Source organism: Chiloscyllium plagiosum, unplaced genomic scaffold (assembly GCF_037043375.1).
Source record: "Chiloscyllium plagiosum isolate Xiang-an unplaced genomic scaffold, Cpla_swu_hap1 HiC_scaffold_8, whole genome shotgun sequence".
Taxonomy (NCBI): Eukaryota; Metazoa; Chordata; class Chondrichthyes; order Orectolobiformes; family Hemiscylliidae; genus Chiloscyllium; species Chiloscyllium plagiosum.
In genome coordinates this window covers 49,152,680-49,172,624 of record NW_028270146.1, presented here as the reverse complement: position 1 = coordinate 49,172,624, position 19,945 = coordinate 49,152,680, and the positions used below count along the sequence as shown (strand labels likewise).

General features: G+C 38.9%; 1 protein-coding gene across 4 annotated transcripts in view; it reads left to right on the top strand.

Moving 5' to 3' along the window:
• The window catches only part of ppp1r13bb (protein phosphatase 1, regulatory subunit 13Bb), a 123,281-nt gene that overhangs the window by 45,188 nt on the left and 58,148 nt on the right, over positions 1-19,945 (top strand). For all 4 annotated transcript variants that reach the window (XM_043697523.2, XM_087989807.1, XM_043697522.2 and 1 more), the window contains exon 5: positions 17,012-17,113. In XM_043697523.2, coding sequence (XP_043553458.1) covers positions 17,012-17,113 — 102 coding nt within the window. The remainder of the gene's footprint in view (positions 1-17,011; positions 17,114-19,945) is intronic.

The following is a 19,945-nucleotide window of genomic DNA, read 5'->3' as shown; positions in this document are numbered from 1 at the left end:
AGTTTGGAGGGATTTGGGCCAGGAGCAGGTAGGTGGGACTAGTTTAGTTTGGTATTATATTCAGTGTGGACTGATTGGAGTGAAGGGTCTGTTTCCATGCTGTTTGATGCTGATTCTGTGAAGTGCTTCGGGATATTTTGAAAATAGAAAAATTGCAATAAAAATGCAAGTAATTTCTCTTTCAAAAGAGACCTTCAGTAAAACTTTGATGGATCTTTATGTCAAAGTCCAAGACCAGAATGTCCAAATTGTGGCCCTCAGGCCAGATGTCTGGAGTCTTGGCATTCTGGTTTTTTGAAGCATAGGAAAGTTTATCATATTTGTGCTTGGAATTATTTTTTCATTTGTTGGTTTCTTCTTTTGCAATTCTGCAGCACAAAAATGTTAAAAAGAGCTTTGTTGTCATTCTGTTCGATAAATCCCAAGTCAAAAGGCAGGATTATTAATACCAATTGAGCTATTAAACACACTGATTTGAGCTTAATGTGTGGTTCCTGATACTCCAAAACAAATAGGTAGACAACTTTGCAGGATTGAATCAGGGTATTGTGGTGTGTCAAAGCTAATGCTCTGCCTGGTAGTAAGCATGCTTGGAAAGGACTCCTATTTAGAGGGATAATTTAAACAATCAGGTGCAACAATGCAGAAGGTGCTGAGTCTTTATTGTTGAATGAAAGAAAATTGGCTGAAAGACCATTCTCATCTAGAATTGCCTTGAGGAAACATGATCCTGGTACTTGGGTTTTATGCCTAAATATGTTGCCATCTTCAAGTATAATGGGGTAAAAGAGGAAGAACATGAAAAAAGAAAGCCAGATAATTTAAACTGATTTTTCATTGGCTTCAGTGATTGATCTCTAGGTCGTTGTGTATAGACTTCCAAGAAATATACAGGGATTATGTATATAATGTATAACAAAGTTTTTAAACTTTGTTAGGAACCAGAATGTTTGATACAGAAAAACAGCAACCTAATAATGAATTGGCAAATGATAGTGTAATACATAATCCCTGTATATTTCTTGGAAGTCTATACACAACGACCTAGAGATCAATCACTGAAGCCAATGAAAAATCAGTTTAAATTATCTGGCTTTCTTTTTTCATGTTCTTCCTCTTTTACCCCATTATACTTGAAGATGGCAACATATTTAGGCATAAAACCCAAGTACCAGGATCATGTTTCCTCAAGGCAATTCTAGATGAGAATGGTCTTTCAGCCAATTTTCTTTCATTCAACAATAAAGACTCAGCACCTTCTGCATTGTTGCACCTGATTGTTTTAATTTTGCATTTAACCTGACTTTTACGAGAATAGTTTTAGAATGAAACAGAAAAAAAATGAGCTCAAAAGTCAACTGAAACATTCCTGAAGTTATTGGGTTTGAATAGTGAAGATATAACAAAGTTTAAAAACTTTGTTATATCTTCACTATTCAAACCCAATAACTTCAGGAATGTTTCAGTTGACTTTTGAGCTCATTTTTTTTCTGTTTCATTCTAAAACTATTCTCGTAAAAGTCAGGTTAAATGCAAAATTAAAATTTTTATCATATTTTGCAAAATTATTGTACTAAAAGTAATTGCTTCATTTCATCTGTGGCATATGCCAGTAACGTTGTGAATTCTTTTTTGTCTTTTTGTAGCAATTCCTAAAAAAAAAATGAAGCCAAATGTAGGTCCCTTTCGGTCAGAAATTGTAGATGTTGTGATAGAAAACGGAAATGGCACACCAGTTGAATACATAGGTTGGTCCTAAAACTATACCTTGTTGTTATTGACCTTTCACCTAAGAGGAACAGGTACTTTCTAAGCATTGTGGGCAGCACGGTGGCTCAGTGGTTAGCACTGCTGCCTCACAGCGCCAGGGACCCGGGTTTGATTCCCGCCTCGGGCAACTGTCTGTGTGGAATTTGCACATTCTCCCCGCATTTCTGTAGGTTTGCTCCGAGTGCTCCAGTTTCCTCCCACAATTCAAAGATGTGCAGGTCAGGTGAATTGCCCATAGTGTTAGGTGCATTAGTCAGGGGTAAATATAGGGTAAGGGTCTGGGTGGGTTACCCTTCGGAGAGTCGGTGTGGACTTGTTGGGTCGAAGGGCCTGTTTCCACACTGTAACAAGTCTAATATTGTCCATGTCCCCTCGTTATCTTACACACTTCAATTGGATTCTCCTCTCAGGCATCTCTACTCTAAACAACCCGAGCTTATCCAGTTCCTCTTTGTAGCTAAAATGGTCAATCCTTGAAAAACTGGTGAATCTCCTCTCCAGTGCAGTCCTGTCCTTCTTCTGGTGCAGTGACCAGAACTGCACACAGTACTCCAGCTGTGACTGAACCAAAGTCATGTACAGCTCCAACATAACCTCTCTGCTCTTATCACTGCCAAGACTGATAAAGGCAAATGTCCCATATGTTGCCTTCACTACCCTATTAATTAGATTAGATTAGATTAGATTCTTTACAGCGTGGAAACAGGCCCTTTGGCCCAACAAGTCCACACCAACCTTCCGAATAGTAACCCAGCCAGACCCATTTCCCTCTGACTAATGCAGCTAACACTATGGGCAACTTAGCATGGCCAATTCACCTAACCTGCACATTTTTGGACTGTGGGAGGAAACCGGAGCACCCGGAGGAAATCCACACAGGCATGGGGAGAATGTGCAAACTCCACACAGACAGTCACTCGAGGTTGGAATCGAACCTGGGACCCTGGTGCTGTGAGGCAGCAGTGCTAACCACTGAGCCACCCTGCAACCCCAAATCTGGCCTGTCACCTTCAGGGGTCTGTGGACAAGCATCCCAAAATCTCACTGTTCCTCTGACCTTGCTAGTGACCTGCCAATCATCGAGTACTTGTCTTCTCCCTTCCTCCAAAGTGTATTACCTTGCATTTAATTCCATCTGCCACTGACTTGTTTATCTGTCCAACGTATCAATGTTCACCCTTAACTTAACATCTTCCTTCTTCCAGCCAATCTTCATGTCATCTGTACTCTTGCTCATTAAACCTTCTCATCCCCAAATTTTCTTCTATATCCTTTATGTTTGACAAACCATATGGAACCCAGCACCGATCCCTCTGTTACACCACCACATACCAACCTAGAGTGTCTCAGACAGCGTTTTACCAATAAGCCCATTTTGGATCCAACTTGCCAAGTTACCCTGCAACCCATGTGCTTTTAACTTCTTTATCAGTCTCCCATGTGGGACTTTCTCAAGGACTTTGCAGAAACCCATCAACTGCTCACCTGGTCACCACCTCTCAAAATTTGTGAGGCATGATTTTCATCTGACTATCCTTGATCAAACCTTCCCTCTCTCAGTACAGATTAGTTCTATCCTTCAGAATTTCCCAATAGTTTAATTACCACTGATGTGTGAGACTCACTGGTCTGTAATTTCCTGGTTTATTTCTATCGGGGGGCCTCGTGCAGGTGCTGTGTTACCTAGTCTCCTGAATGGGGAGCAGACTTAATAGAAAACTCTGAGCCCCAGAGGAAAGGTATTGAACCGATTAACCGAATAATCAGTTATCCAAACGAAATAGTGCCGGCCCAGCTCGTTCGGATAATCGAGGTTCTCTGGGCTTACAAAGATATGGCTAAAGGGTGATCAGGGAGAGGAACTGAATATCCAGGGGTATTTATTATTTCTGAAGCATGTGCAAAAATGGAAAAGTCAATGGATATGCTGTACTGATTAAAGAAAATATAAACACAATATGCAGGAAAGATCTTAGCTCAAATAAGGTAGAATCTGTGGGTAGAACTGAGAAAAACCATTGGGCAAAAAAATGAGTCAGGGTTATATATAGACCACTGAACTATTGTGGTGATGGGATTGGTATTAAACAGGAAATCAGAGATGCATACAGTGAAAGAACATGTGTAATTATGGGTGACTTTAATTTGCGTTCTGATTCGGCGAATCTAATTAGTCTCAAGACTGTAGATCAGCAATTCCTGGACTGTGTATGGGATGTTTTTTCTGGACCAATACTTTGAGGAATCAACTTGAGAACAAGCCATCTTAGGCTGGATATTGTGTAACGCAAAGGAAAAATTAGTAAGGTATTTGTGTATGACTTGGGGAAAAACAACCATAATATGGTAGAATCCTTCAAGACAGTGTATGCAATAGTTGATTCTAACATTAGAGTCCTGAATCTTACTAAAGGAAACTTCATTGGTATGAGGCATGACTTGGTTGTGATGGATTAGGAAATATTTCTCAAAGAAATGACTGTGATAGGCAATGGCAAACAGTTAAAGAGCGAATGGGTGAATTACAAAAATTGTTTATGCCTGTCTGGCGCAACCTTATAAGGGAAGTTGGAAATAGTATTACATGCAAAAAAAGTGGCATACAAATTGATAAGGAAAAACAATAGACCTGAAGATTTGGGGACAGTTTAGAAGACACTAAAAAGGACCAATGATATGACTAACAGGGAATATAGAGTATGAGAGTAAGCTTGTGAGGAACACAAGAACTGGTTAGAATCATAGAAGCCCCAGAGTGTGAAAGAGGCCATTTGGCTCATCAAGTCTGTACCGACCCTCCAAAGACTTTCCCAACCAAACCTAGCTCCCCATCCTCTCCCCTTAACTTGCATTTGCCATGGTTGATCTACCTTGCCTGAACATCCCTGGACACTATGGACAATTTAGCATGGCCAGTTCACCTAACCTCTTTGGGATGTGGGAAGGAACCTGGAGGACCCCTCAGGAACCCATGCAGACATAGGGAGACTGTGCAAACTCGACACAGATAGAAACTCCAGGTAGGAATTGAATCTGGGTCCCTGGCGCTATGAGGCAACAGTGCTAGCCACTGAGCCACACCACCACCCTGACTGTAAAAGTTTTCATAAGTGTGGAAATAGAATAAGATTAATGGGGAACAAAGAAATGATTGACAAACTAAATTTATGCTTTACTTCTGTCTTCATGGAGGATACGAATAACGTACCAGGAATGATAGAGAACACGGGATTAAGTTGGACGGGGGAGCTGAAGCAAATCTATATTAGTCGAGCAATGGTGTCAGGGAGATTGATGGGATTGAAGGCTAATTCATCGCCTGAGCTTAATAATCTACATTCCAGTGTACTTTAAGGAAGTGGCCCTAGAAATAATGGATTTGTAGGTGGTTATCTTCCAAGATACTTTAGACTTTGAAACAGTTCCTACAGATTGGAGGGTAGCCCCAGTTTGAAAATAAAGATAGAAAGACCAGAGAGTTATAGACAAGTGAGTCTGACATTAGTTTTGGGGAAGATGCAAGGATTTTATAGCAGATCAGTGGTAGAATCAGACACGTTCACATGGATTTACAAAAGGGAAATCATACTTGACTAATCTACTGGAATTTTTCGAGAATGTAAATAATAGCATTGATCGAAGATGGGGGGGGCAATGGATGTAGTTTATTTGGGCTTTCAGAAGGCTTTTGATAAAGTCCCAAATAAGAGATTAATATGTAAAATTAAAGTGCATGGGACTTGGGAGTAGTATATTGAGGTGGATAGAAAATTGGTTAGCAGACAGGAAATAAATGAATTGTTTTATGACCGGCAGGCAGAAACTAATGCGGTTCAGTATTACGACTCAGCTATTCACAATATATGTTAATTCAAGTGAGGGAACTAAATGTAATATCTCAAAATTTCCAGGCCATACATAGCTGGGTGGAAGGGTGAGTTGTGAGGAGGATGCAGAAATGTTACAATATGGTTTTTGACAGGCTGAGTGAGTGGGCAAATGCATGGTAAATGCAGTGTAATGTTGATAACTGTGAGTTTATCCACTTTGGGAGCAAAAATAGGAAGGCAGATTATAATTTGAACAGCTGTAAATTGAGAGAGGGGAATGATCAATGAAACTTGGGTGTCCTTGTGCACTATTTGCTGAAAGTAAGCACATAACTTGTGGGCGGCACGGTGGCGCAGTGGTTAGCACTGTTGCCTCACAGCGCCAGAGACCCGGGTTCAATTCCCGCCTCAGGCGACTAACTGTGTGGAGTTTGCACGTTCTCCCCGTGTCTGCGTGGGTTTCCTCCAGGTGCTCCGGTTTCCTCCCACAGTCCAAAGATGTGCCGGTCAGGTGAATTGGCCATGCTAAATTGCCCGTAGTGTTAGGTATAGGGGTAAATGTAGGGGTATGGGTGGGTTGCGCTTCGGCGGGTCGGTGTGGACTTGTTGGGCCGAAGGGCCTGTTTCCACACTGTAATGTAATGTAATAGCTGCAGCACACTGTAAAGAAGGCAAGTTTTAAGTTGACCTCCATAACAAAAGGATTCAACTACAAGAACAAGGATGTCTTGCTATAATTATACAGAGCATTTGTGAGGCCACATTGAGAATATTGTGTGCAGTTTTTGGCTTCTTATCTGATGAATGATGTTATTGCTGTGGAGGGAATGCAACAAAGGTTAACCAAAGTGATTCCTAGTTGGCAAGACTGATGAATGAGGTGAGATTGAAGTGGTTAGGATTATATTCACTAGGGTTTAGAAAGATGATGGGAGTTGGGTGGGGGGGATGGGGAGGGGGATCTTAGAGAAACCTATAAGATTCTAACAGGACTAGACAGGTTAGATGCAGGAAGTATGTTCTGGATGGTGAGAGAGTTCAGAACCAGGGGTCATATCTTAAGGATACGAGGTAAACCTTTTAGGACTGAGATGAGGAGAAATCTCTTCACCCAGAGAGCAATGAGTCTTTGGAATTCATTACCACAGAAAATGGTTACAGCTCCTTTGGCTAAAGGGATCAAGGGGTATTTGAGAGGGGATGGTGGGATTTGGGTATTAAACTTGATCAGCTATATTGAATGGCAGAGCAATTTTGAGGGGTCAAATGGCCTATTATGTTTCACGTTTCTCTGTCTCTCAGTCCGTGTTCCTGATTCTGTTCTTATATCCTTCTCCGAGTGTAGACTGATGTGATGTACTCATTTACACATTTGCCTGTCCTGCCTGAAGATCCTGTGTGCAGGATGTTGAGTTGTCAGTCCTGCCCCTTCCCTCAACTACATCTCTGTGATAGCAACAACATGGCAAGTCCACATGTCAATCCAAGCCCTTATCTTATTTGTCTTACCTCTCGTACTCCTAGCGTTAAAGTAGAGACTATCCAGCCTCACCTTACTCCCTTGAACCTCAACATGGTTGAACTCTCTCAGCCTTGGTTTCCTTAGACGTAAGATATAAAACCATAAAACATAAGAGCAGAAATTAGGCCATTCGACCCGAGTCTGCTCCACCATTTTATCATAGCTGATGGGTTTTTCAACCCTACTTTCCCACTTTCTCCCTGTAGCCTTTGATCCCCTTGGAAATCAAGAACTTATCTATCTCTGTTTTAAATATACTCAGTGACCTGACCTTCACAGCCTTCTGTGGCAATGAATTCCACAAATTCACCACTCTGTCGAAAGAAGTTTCTCCTGATCTCCATTCTAAAAGGTCTTCCCTTTACTCCAAGGTTGTGCCCTCGGGTCCTCATCTGTCCTGCCAATTGAAACATCTTCCCAGCATCTGTCCTGTCAGGCTGTTCAGTATTCTATAAATTTCAATCAAATCTCTCGTCATCCTTCTAAACTCCATCGCGTATAGCTCCAGAATCCTCAAACATTCCTCATTCGGGATTAGATTAGATTAGATTCATTCTCATTAACCTCCTCTCATCTTGCTCCAGGTCCTATGCGTCCTTCCTGAGGTATGGGGCCCTAAATTGCTCTCAATTCTCTAAATGTGATCTGACCAGATCTTTGTAAAGTCTCAAAAGTACATCCCTGCTTTTAAATTCTAGTTTATTCGAGATGAATGACAACATTGTATTTGCCTTCCTAACTACCAACTCAACCTGCAAGTTTACCTTAAGAGAAACCTGAACAAAGAGTTCCAAGTCGCTCTGCACTTCAGATTTCTGAATTTCCTCCCCATTTAGAAAATAGTCCATGTCGCTATTCTTCCTACCAAAGTGCATGATCCTACGTATTTCATCTGCCACTTCTTTGCCCACACTCCTAACCCCTGTTTAAATCCTCACTAAAGTATGTGCAAAGAAAGACATAAATCATTTCCCAAAAATGTTGGAGAACACAGGGTCTAGTGAGAGGGAGGAACATGAGAAAATCTATTTCAATAGGAATGTGGTGTTGGAGAAATTGGTGGGATTGAAAGCTGATAAATACCCAAGACCCAATAGCCTACATTCCAGAGGAGATTACCCGAGAAAAAGTGCATTGGTAATCACTTTCAAGATTCTATAAATTCATAAACCACTCCTTTGGATTGGAGGGTAGCTAATGTAACTTTGCTATTTAAAAGAAAAGGTGTAGAGAATTATAGACCAGCTATTTTGACATGATTAATGTGGCAAATGTTAGAATCCATTATAAAAGGTTTAACAGTGGAGCACTTGGAAACCAGTGAGAGAATTGGATAGAGTCGGAAGGGATTTACCAAAGAGGAATACTTGATAAATCTGTTTGAGGATGTAACTAGTAGAATTGATAAGGGGAAGACGATAGGATTTACTTGGGCTTTCAGAAGGTATTCAATAAAGATCCATGTAACAGACTAACATGTAAAATCAAAGCGCATGTGGTGGGGGAATAGTATACTGAAATGGATAGAGAACTTGTTGTCAGACCGGAAGTAAAGAATAAGAATATTAGTCTTTTTTTCCCCCCGAGTGGCTGGCAGTGATTAGCGGGGTACACAGGGACTTCCGCTATGGCCAGTGAAGTATGGTATGGATAAATCTGAGATTATCTACTTTGTTAAAGCTGGGCACAGATTATTATCTGAAAGGTGATAGATTGGAAAAGAAAGAAGTGCAAAGAGACCTGGATGTCATTATACACCACTCACAAAGTAACTAGGCAGTGAAGAAGGCAAAAGGCCCTCATAGTGAGAGGATTCATGTACACTTGGAGTATTATGTATTTTGATCAGAGGAAGGAAATTCTGGCAATGAATAGAGTGCCGTAAAGATTTAACAGACTGATTCTGGGGATGGCAGGACTGAAATATGAGAGATACTAGAACGGATAGCACTGTATTCACTGGAGTTTGGAAGAATGGGGGACACAAATCTGCAAACCTCATTGGTTTAGGACAAGACAGGGTAAAACCAGCAGAGATGTTCCCAATGACCAAGGAGTCCAGAACTAGGGGCCACAGCCTTAAGGGTATGGAGTAGGCCATTTAGGACAAAGGAGGAGAAATATGTTCACACAGGTGTGGTGAACTGGTAGAATTCACTGCCACAGAAAGCGGTTGAGACCAAATTGTACAATGTTTTCAAGAAGAAGTTAAATATAGATTTTGGGGCTCAAGGCATCAAAAGATATGAGGAAAAAGAGGAAATGGGGTACTGCGTTGGATGATCAGTCATGATCATATTAAGTGGAGGAGCAGGTTCGAAGGGCCGAATGGCCTACACTTACCTTACTTTCCAATTTAAAGTTTCTAAAAGTACTTGAAAATTATTTTCTGGAATTCATGTTGAGCATTATTCATGCTTTGTTGGTATACCAAAGTTAATATAAGAAGAGCTGTCTAAGTCAGCAGAACTTAACAGATTCATACATATTGTGATTTAGTGGAATACAGTTCAGCACAAGTAAATTGTATGTTATGTCATGTTTATACAAAGAATGACACAATTGAGAAGTGTTGTATAAGTTTGCTTCAAAGCTGCTGGGCAATGAGCAGCCTAACAGAAAAGTAGCAAAGTTGATTTGAGGTGGTCAGTGATGTAAGTGACTTTTAGCTGAACATTCTTGTCACTATAAAATGACAGATTAAAACTTGCATCTTACCAGCCTCTTGCATTCAAAAACTGCAAGCTGAAATCAGGATAGTTTTCTGAAAGACCTAGTCATGAAGCTGTTAAATAACAGAATCAGGAAGTTTTAAGAACCTCTGTTAGCCTGTCCAGTCATAATTTAATGTGTTTGGGATCTTTTACCTTTCTCCTAAACATTATCTGTTCTTTGTATGTTACTGACACTGAGAGTATTTATTGCTCTTCATATTGCCCTTTTCTCATAATTGCCATGATCTAGTATCCTTCCTGAGGCCATGATAGTTGGGTTGCGAAGCCAGTACCGTAAGGAAGGAAAACAAAAGAACAGGAGTAGACCGTTCAGCTCATCAAGCCTGTTTAATACAATCATGGCTTAAGATCATTTCAGTCCTATTTATCCAAGCAATCTCCGTAACTGTTTTGCTAGAGTGTAGCTTGAGTTTGGTTTTACTTTGAAGTTATTTATCGAGAGGACATTGTCTCGAGGGAAAAACTGATTACCATTAGGGTTGGTAGTTCTAGTTTTGAACTTCAAAACAGTACTCAGTTGTAAGTTGTATATTTGTGGCACTTTACTGTTACAGCAAGTTAACACTAAGGTAACCTCGTTAACCATCTTAAACGACCTCCCTTTCTTGGAGTAACTGTTTTGTGTGTATAGCCAAGTCTTCTGAAAACTCTCCAAAGTGAATTTAAAAGGTTTTTTTATTCTACACTATGGATGTTAGGCAAGCCCCCAAAAATGTTTGAGACTATTCTATCTGAAAGCCTGATATACTGCATTGTTTACTTTATTCTTTCATGCACTGTCCCAATTCAAACAAATGTCCTTTAGCCTCCTTGAACTATCTCTTTCATTGCTTTTTAAGAAAGAAATGACCACTGCTATGGAAACATCTAAAAGTGAATCATTAAACCACTTCAGACAAAAGTCATGTCACTAGTTCAAAATTTAAAAATCTGAAATAAAGGTTAATAATTCTCTCACCATGCATCATACTAAACTGGAGGGCAAAAATAGATGTTAGTCCTTATATTTTTCACCAGAGTGGCAGGAACTGCCAACTTTTCCTTTTGGGAGATGTTGAGTTTTTTCATTACCATTTGCATTATCTGTTAGCTATGGTCTATTCCAACATCATATGGATTGTAACATAAATAACTCGCACATTGTCTCTCTATCACAGTTAATGTTGCAAATCTTGGAAAAACTAAACATACACATGACACAAGTCTTCATAGGCTCATGGCAACAACAAAATGATGAGGCTTAATAGTCAATAGCAAATAAGTATCATATGATGTCAGCCAAATCAATTTCTTTGAATCAGTCAACTCTTCAAATGGTATTAGACCTGAAACTACCAAAACAGAAGGCGTACAGAAACTGCCTACGCTGCAAGACAAAGGTGATTCACAAACATCACAAAGACTTTATTGAGCTTTTTATCCATCTTCGTTCCAAATTTTGGTATCAGAGTAACTTCTCTTTGAGGTTTGCTTCATGAAGATGCACCATACGTGTGTCAGGAAGTTCCCTAACATTTTTCTCAATTTCTTAAACTATTTATGTTCTAGGAAATATATTCTTCAATGTTATGACTCTTTCAAGTTTACCACATTGAAAGTAGATCCAATCCAGAAATGCTTTAAAGATATCTGTTACAGATGACAAACTTATTGCATTTGGTTCTGAAGTGTTAGTACAACTAAAGCAAACTACTCCAGCATAGAAAGGGCAACGGATTACATTGTGTGAAATATATAAACTCCTACTTCAACAGGGGATTGAAAACAAGTTAATACTTTTAAATGATTACTGTGCACACACATATAGCTTTTTCTTCGCAAACAAATCTTTATTATTAACCCAGGGACTCCATTTCTCAATGTGGTATAAAACAAATCATGGCTCCAAAAATACTGACAAGTTAATTATTGGTCTGTGTTTATGAATGGATTCCAAAGCCCACGTGCCACGAGTTCAAAATCCAAATTCTCCAATAAGTATTAATTTTTTATCTATATATAAAAAAGTTTGTGTATTTTTTAAGTCAAGGAATGAAGATGGCAGAGAGAGAACTTAACAATATTAATTGAAGTGGAAAATTGGGTCGTCAGCAGTTTAATGTGAATCAAGTCAAGGGATCAGTTAATGGGTCTCAAGGTTCATCTGTTTTTTGAAAAAAAATGGCATGTTTCCTACCTTTCTGCTAGAAAACAAATCTTGGTGAGGGTGAACTGAAGACTGGCATAGATGGAAGTAGAACCAGCAGAAATGAGAAGCTAGGTAGACAGCTGAGATGACAACTAGGATCAAGAGAGGGAAAACAACACTGGAGCAGAATCACAAAGCTGTTTGTGGCAACAGACCATATAAGGTCGCTGGGGTTGGAAATGCAGATGCCTTTGAACACAGTAATTTTGAACTCAGGTGATTTTAGACTCGGGATAACAGCATTATGATAAATATGATGGTAAAAGTGCAGAGTTTGATGTGATGAGAACGTAGGGATTTAAGCACAGTGGCAGTAAATCAACAAGTACTTGCAAAAGTATTTTCATGAAGTTTCAATTTTTAAACTGACACAGAAACTTTCCAATGTCTGTTGCTATCCAGCATCGCTAACATCCATGTATCCTTGAGTAGCCTCCCTGAATCTCTCGGGCTGCAGATTCCTGATATCAAATCTAAAACCATCCAACCCTAGGAAACTGTGCTATCGACTACTGCATTCCAGTCCTTTTATCTCCTTCGGTAGAATGTGAAAACTGCTTGTTAAATCATTCCGTTGGCAATTCAAACCTAGAACAGTTTGTCCTGACAGCATTATCAGTGCTTTTAGCAATTATGTACAAATTTCAAAAATGTTTGTCAGAACTTCAATTCAAAACTAAATATATCAAGGACACCTTCAGATGCTGGTTAAAAAGTATTCAACTATACTGTATATTGTTTCATAGCAAATGTTAAAATTTTATTTTCAGGGTGCTCTCTCAAAACATTTTAGTATTGTGCATTGTCTAATTTTCTGCAGTAATTTTGAGCCGTGTGCCAGCCAATGATATTTGTAAAAGCACTTGATTCCACAAAGCTATCTCGACATTATTTCCTATCATCTTTGCTGTTGAGATTGTGATATTTTGCTGTAAACTTAAAGTTCACATCAAAATTTTGCAAGATCATTTGTTATTTTTACTGCCTCACATGCAAGTGTATGTGAGAGTGGACCTGTTGATAATGTGAAAGTCCAATTTAAACATGTTATTATGAAGACAGCCTGTGAAACTTGATAAGAAAAGAAAATTCCAATTTTGCCCATTTGAATGCTCTATTTCTTTCTTTCTTATGTTTTCTAAAAAGAACCTGTCCCAGGATTTAGTTTTTGTATCTGGTCCAGTTACCACTTTGCATATGCAAACTCAGATCTGTTACAGCAGGTGGCTGTTCACCAATACAGGATATAAACCTTTTAATCTTGTATTTACCTGACACATGCAGACATTACATCAGAAATAGTTTGATCATGTTTAGTAAGACATCTTGCAGACATTCCTGGTGGATTGAACTTCCCAGTCCGAATGCATCAGTACAACCCACAAGGTGCACTTACCTTCTGAGCCATATATTATCCCAAAAACGAGTTCCTTACTTCAAGAGAATGAACATTGTCCGACAGTAATGTTGCTGGCAATCTTAGTGTTTTTCTTAAAAGTAAAAAAGTTCACTCTTTAAAAATATTTTCTGCCCCTAGAATGCGCCCAGAAGTGCATTGTATGATTTGATAATTTGGTCCTGACAGAAGTGAGAAGTTTTTTCATTGTATGCTAAAATTGTTCAGACAATTTGTTATCTTGCTACTATTGAAATTTCAGTATTTAATTTTGAATGAGCAACTAAATTGCAAAAAACTGATGTTGGATGTGTGCATATACGGGAAGATGAGATAGAAGCTTATGTGAGTACAGAGTCAGCAAGATCTTAAATGAGGAAAGAGTAGAATAATCTTTGTGCAGAGGGTGGGGATGTGGGGAAAATCCTTAACGAAGGTTATCTTCTCAGAAAAGAAGAGCTGATCATGATGTAATCCATAAGAAGAAAATGAAGTGTTGAATTGGATAAATAAGATGTTTTAAAGGGTTTGCTGTCTCCCAAGGTAGATGAAATATATCCTATATTTGTGGGAGAAGCAAGGAAGGAAATTGCAAAGTCTCTGATAGTCATGTATCGATTCTCCCTGACTGCAAGAGTGCTGTCAGAGAATTGGAAGGTGGTCAGTATCGTATTGTTGTTTGAAAGGGAAACGAGGATAATCTAAAAAATTATAGGCCAATTATCTTCCTTCCAGTTGCAGAAAAATGATTGAAATCAATTTTGCGGGGCAATGTAAATTTTCATTTTGAAAAGTGTGATTTAATCAAGGAAAGTCAACACTTTCCTTGGTTAAGGCAGTGTCATGTCTGGGGACTGTTAAATCTTTTGAGATGACAAACAGATTTGGTGAGGCCAAGGTGAAAGGTGTGATTTACATGGATTTTACCAACACTTTTGACAAGTTCCTGTGTGACTGCAAGCTCGTCAAAAAAATAAACCCTTGGAATCCAAAGGATAATGGCAAATTGGATCCAAAATTGGTTTTGTAACAGGAGGTTGCCTTATGTTTTTGTGATCCAAAGGCTGCTACCATTGGGTTTCTAGAGGGTTCAGTGCTTAATCCCTTTTTGTAGTTTATGCAAGTGTCTAAGCGAAACAAACAAACCAAACAAATACTTCATGACCGTCTTCACAGAGAAAAATACTAGTAAACTTCCACAAATAATAGAGAATCAAAGGACTATTGTGAATGAAAACTACAAGGCATTAATATTAGTTTTTAAAACATGAGAAATATTAAATAGATGAATGCACTGGTCCTGATCTAAATCCTAAGCTGTTGAAAGAAATGGCTGTAGAGATAGTAAATGCATTGATGGCTATTTTAAAATTCTGTGAATTCTTATCTGCAGGCAGGAAAGTTCAGAAATATAACCCTCTAAAGAAAGTAAGGAAGAAGGAAATGGGGAACAACAGATTTGTTGAGTTTGTGTCTTTCATAGAAAGAATGTTAGATTGTATGCAGTATGTTATAATGGGATGCTTAGAAAATAACAGATTAGGCAAATCAACATAGATTTATGAAAGGGAAAGCATATCTCACAGATCTGTTAAAGATTTTTTGAGGATGTAATGGCAAATAAGTAAAAACAGAGTGAGTAGGTGTTGATCTGTTCAGATTTTTCAGAAGGCTTTTGGGAACGTTCCACACGAGCTTATTAAACAAAATTAGAATGTGAATTGAAGAATATTCTGGCATGGTTTGAGCATTGTTAATATACAAAAAAACCATGTCAGATTAAATAGGTCATTTTTAGTTTTGCAGACTATGACTTGCACGGTACTGCAAGAACCTATTCTTGAGCCCCAGCTATTCAGAATCCATCCAGTTGATTTGAATGTGGGAACGAACTGTAACAATTCCAAATTTACAGGTACATTTGAGGAATGGCACACAACATGTAGACATGTGAGGTTACCCACTTTGAAAAGCTGAAAGAGTATTTCTATGGCCAGGGGCTGTGAAGTGTTAAACTTCAAAGGGATTTGGATATCCTCATTTATGAGTCACTGAAAGTTAACATAGAAGTACAGCAAGCAAATGAGTAGGCAAAATATATATTGGCCCTTATCACAAGAAGATGTTAATATGCTATGATTAGTAAAATGTCAGACCGCACCTGGAGTATTGCGAAGTCTTACCTCGGGAAAGATATACTTCCCAAAGCCAGAGCAACAGTTTCACCAAACTGATTCCTGGAATAGAAGGATTCTTCTATACTGAAAATTCAGTAGACTGGAACTTGATTCTCTGGTGTTTAGAAGAATGGGAGGTGATTTATTTGAAAGATGCAGTGTCCTTGCAGTGCATGACAAATCTAAAACCAGTGGTTCAGCATCAAAAAAAGGAGCAGGCCATTTAGGATTGAGATGAGCAGAAATATCTCAAAGGCTGGTGAATCTCTGCCACAGATCATTGTGAATAATGGATTGTTGAAAATATCCATAATTAAGATTGAGAGATTTCTGCATAATAAAAACATGAAAGGTTATGTAGTAATGCAGAACCAGACCGAGATGTTTATGTTCACAGATCATTAATAATAACAGGATAGATAAATAAGATGGTTAAGAAGGCAGAGACACCCCTTTTTTTTAACAGAGGTAGAAAATGTACAGAATTTGTAAACAACTCTAATTAGACTGTGCCTTGAGTATTGCAAACAGTTCTGCTACCACTTGACAAGAAATACATGATTATGCTGGAGGGTTGGGACGGAGAAGTTCTTGGATGCTACCTGAATTGGAAAAGCTTTGTGTTGAAGGAAGGTTGGATAGCTAACCTTGAAACAGAGGTATAAAATTCCATAGCACCTTGGTAAAATAAATAGGAACAATTTATTCAACCTACCAAAGAGATAAAAAGCCAGGAGCATAGATTTCAAATAATTGGTGGATGGATTAGAGGGCAGCAGGTGAAGCAAAATTTTCACCTGGATAGTAGTATGGGGGCAAATGATTTGCTTTTCAAAAAGGTGGTGGAGACTGAAATTCACCTTTTTAAAAGGGTAAGAATCATGTATAATAAGTACTTAAATATTTACTGGATGAACCTGTCGACCTAGTACAGGAAGTTGAGACTAGCTTGTCATTGAATGGCATGGAAATGATGAACTGAAAGGTCTTCGGTGTCTAAATACCTTATATCTATGAAACTGGTTGTACAAATTAAGAGGACTTGAAGTTTAATGGAGCACAAGCTTTTCAATTAGTTAAGGCAGATATGATTTAACACACACTGGAGAGAATTTGATGGCATTTATTCTACAAGGAAAAATAATGTTTTAAAAAAGTTAGCCTAGATTCTGGGGTAAGTAAAATTTTTAAAATTTCTGTTGTTTCTTGCAGTGGCATTGTTTATGCATCTCAATTATTGAATTTAGCAGCAATTGGCATTAAAAGTGGGAAATTTGTAGGTGGTTTGAGCAATTCTGTAATCTCCACTATTGACTGTTTTTGGTTAATTCAATATAAGCCTTTCAATTACAAAATTCCCACAAATGCTAACATCTCATTTTTGTTAACACAGGGTGGTAATCCTCGGGTGGAGCTGACACTTTCAGAACTGCAAGAAATGGCTTCCAGACAACAGCACCAGATTGAGGCCCAGCAGCAGATGTTGGTTGCCAAGGTAGACAGTAAACAATGTTTTTATGTTTACTAGAGTTCAGAAGAGTGAAAAGAGATCTCATTGAACCAAATAAAATTCTGACTATGCTGGAAAGAATGGATGTAGGGATAGTGGATTGATTTTGATTGATTTATTTGATTGATTTTATTGTCGCTTGTACAAAATACAGTGAAAAGCTTTGTTTACGAGCAGTATAGGCAGATCATAGTTAGCAAGGATGTACAGAATAAAAGATTTCGATGGAGGCATACAGGTAACATTGCACAGAGTGTACAAGAGAGATCAATGTTAGCAAGATCAGTATTATTTGAGGCTAACGATTCCATTCAGTAGTCTAATAATGGTCGGGAAGAAGCTGTCCCTTAACCTACTGGTGCGTATATCCAGGCTTCTGTATCTTTTGCCAGTTGGAAAAGATTGTAGGAGATTATTACTGGGATGGGAAAGGTCTTTGGTGTTGACAGCCTTTCCCCAGCAGCGAGCCATGTAAATGGATTGCATGGATGGAAGTAGGAGAAAGTGAGGACTGCAGATGCTGAAGATCAGAGTCAAGAATGTGGTGCTGGAAAAGCACAGCAGGTCAGGCAGCATCCGAGGAGCAGGGCAATCGAAGTTTCGAAAATCTGATGAAGGGCTTATGCCTGAAACGTCGATTCTCCTACTCCTCGGATGCTGCCTGACCTGTGCTTTTCCAGCACCACGCTCTTGACTTCATGGATGAAAGGTTGACTTCTATGATGGGCGGAGATGTGCAATCTACCCTCGGTAGTTTCCTATGATCCTAAGCAGAGCCATTAGGCACCTGTACAGTATGCTTTCAGTTGTGCATCTGTAGAAGTTGGTGAGGGTCCTGATGGACCTGCTAAATCTCCTGAGCCGCCTGAGGAAGAAGAGGCATTGTTGTGCCGCCTTGGTCATCGCAACTACTTGGGAAGACCAGGACAGGTTGTCAGTTATCGTAACTCCAAGGCACTTGATTTTTTTCCACCAAAGATATTCCCCTAACTGGGTCTAGAATAATGAGCCATGGTGTCAGAATATACATTTTGATGATTTAAATGGTGGGCCATTTAGGACTGAGATGATGAGAAATTATTCAGAAGATGGTGGCCTTGTAGAATTTACATGAAGTGGTAGAGGTAAAGTCACTGAATGTATTTAAGAAGGGAAAAGATTTCTAGACACTGAAGATGTAAAGGGCTATGTGAACAAGGAACCAAATGGCTTTGAGCTAGAGGATCAGTCACGATGAAATTGAAGAACTGAGCAGGCTTGATGGACTGAATAGCCAACTCTTGCTCCTATCTTCCATGTTTTTATCTTAATAATGTGGGGAAGATGCCAGAATCCAGTATATTAAAAAAAATTTGATAGTAGGGCACTTAGAAAGCAGTGATAGAGTCAAATACAGTCAGCAGAGATTTACAAAAGAGAAATCATGCTTGACTAATCTACTGGAATATTTTGTAGAGTTGATCAGAGCAGCTAGTGAGTGTGGTTCATTAGGACTTTCAGAAGGCTTTTTGGGCAAAATCCCCATAAGACATGAATGTGTAAAATTAATGCACATGGGATAGTGCATTGAGGTGGATAGAAAACTGGTCAGCAGACAGGAAACAAAAAGTAGGAACAAATGGGTCTTTTGCTCAGGCTTAAGTACTAGGGCCCCAGCTGTTCACCGTATATGTTAATGATTTATATCAGGGAACTAAATATAGTGACTCAAAGTATCCAGGTATCTCAAATTTGGGTGGGAGGGTGAGCTGTGAAGAGGATGCAGTGGTGTTGCAGTGTGACCCAGGCTGAGTGTATGGGCAAATGCATGGGAGATGCAGCAAAAAAGGAAGACAGATTATTATTTGAATGACTGTAAATTAAGTGCGGGAAATGGTCAATGAGACTGGGTGTTCTTTTTCACCAGTTGCTGCAAGTAAGTGCTCAGGTGCTGTAGACAGTGAAGAAGGCAAAACTGTATGTTGACCTTCATAGCAAGAGGATTCAACTACAGGAATAAGGATATCTTGCTGTAATTATACAGGGCATTGGTGCTGCCATACCTGGAATGTTGTGTGCAGTTTTGACCTCCTTATCTGAGGAAGTATATTTTTGCTCTAGAGAGAGTGTATTGAAGACTTACCAAAGTGATTCCTGGGATGGCCGGACTGATGAATGAAAAGTTGAATCTGTTAGTATTCCAGTATTCACTGGAATTTAGAAGAATGATGGAGGATCTCATAGAAACCTATAAAATTTCAACACAACTAGACAGGTAGATACAGGAAGTTCCCAGTGTTGGGAGACTCCAGAACTAGGGGTCATAGTTTAAGGGTAAAAGCTAAATCTTTTAGGACTGAAATGAATAGAAATTTCTTCACCCAGGCCTGTGGAATTCACTGCCACAGAAACGTGAACATTGCTGGTAGATTAATTGATTACATATTCCTCTTTTTTTATTTGAAAATAAAATCATACACATATAATAGTACTGGAAAGATTAACTAATCAAAAAGTACTGAGTGATGGCTAATTTTGCAAAACTGAGCATAGTACACGAAAGTTTCAAGTGTATTTTTTACTCTATATCTTCATACAGCATTCTCTGTTCTCCATATAGGAATCTGACTGTTTTTGTCCACCCCTTTTGTTTCCAAGATTTCTATATTCTCCAACATCTATTTTAAAACTGCGGCATTAATCCTCATTCTCTTTTAATTCACACATTTTGGTGTATGTAGGTTATGCTATTGTGACATTATTGATGTAACAATGTGTTGCTGCTAAGTTCCTTCTGAGAATTTCTTCCACTATTTTTCCTGATGTAAGCACCACATC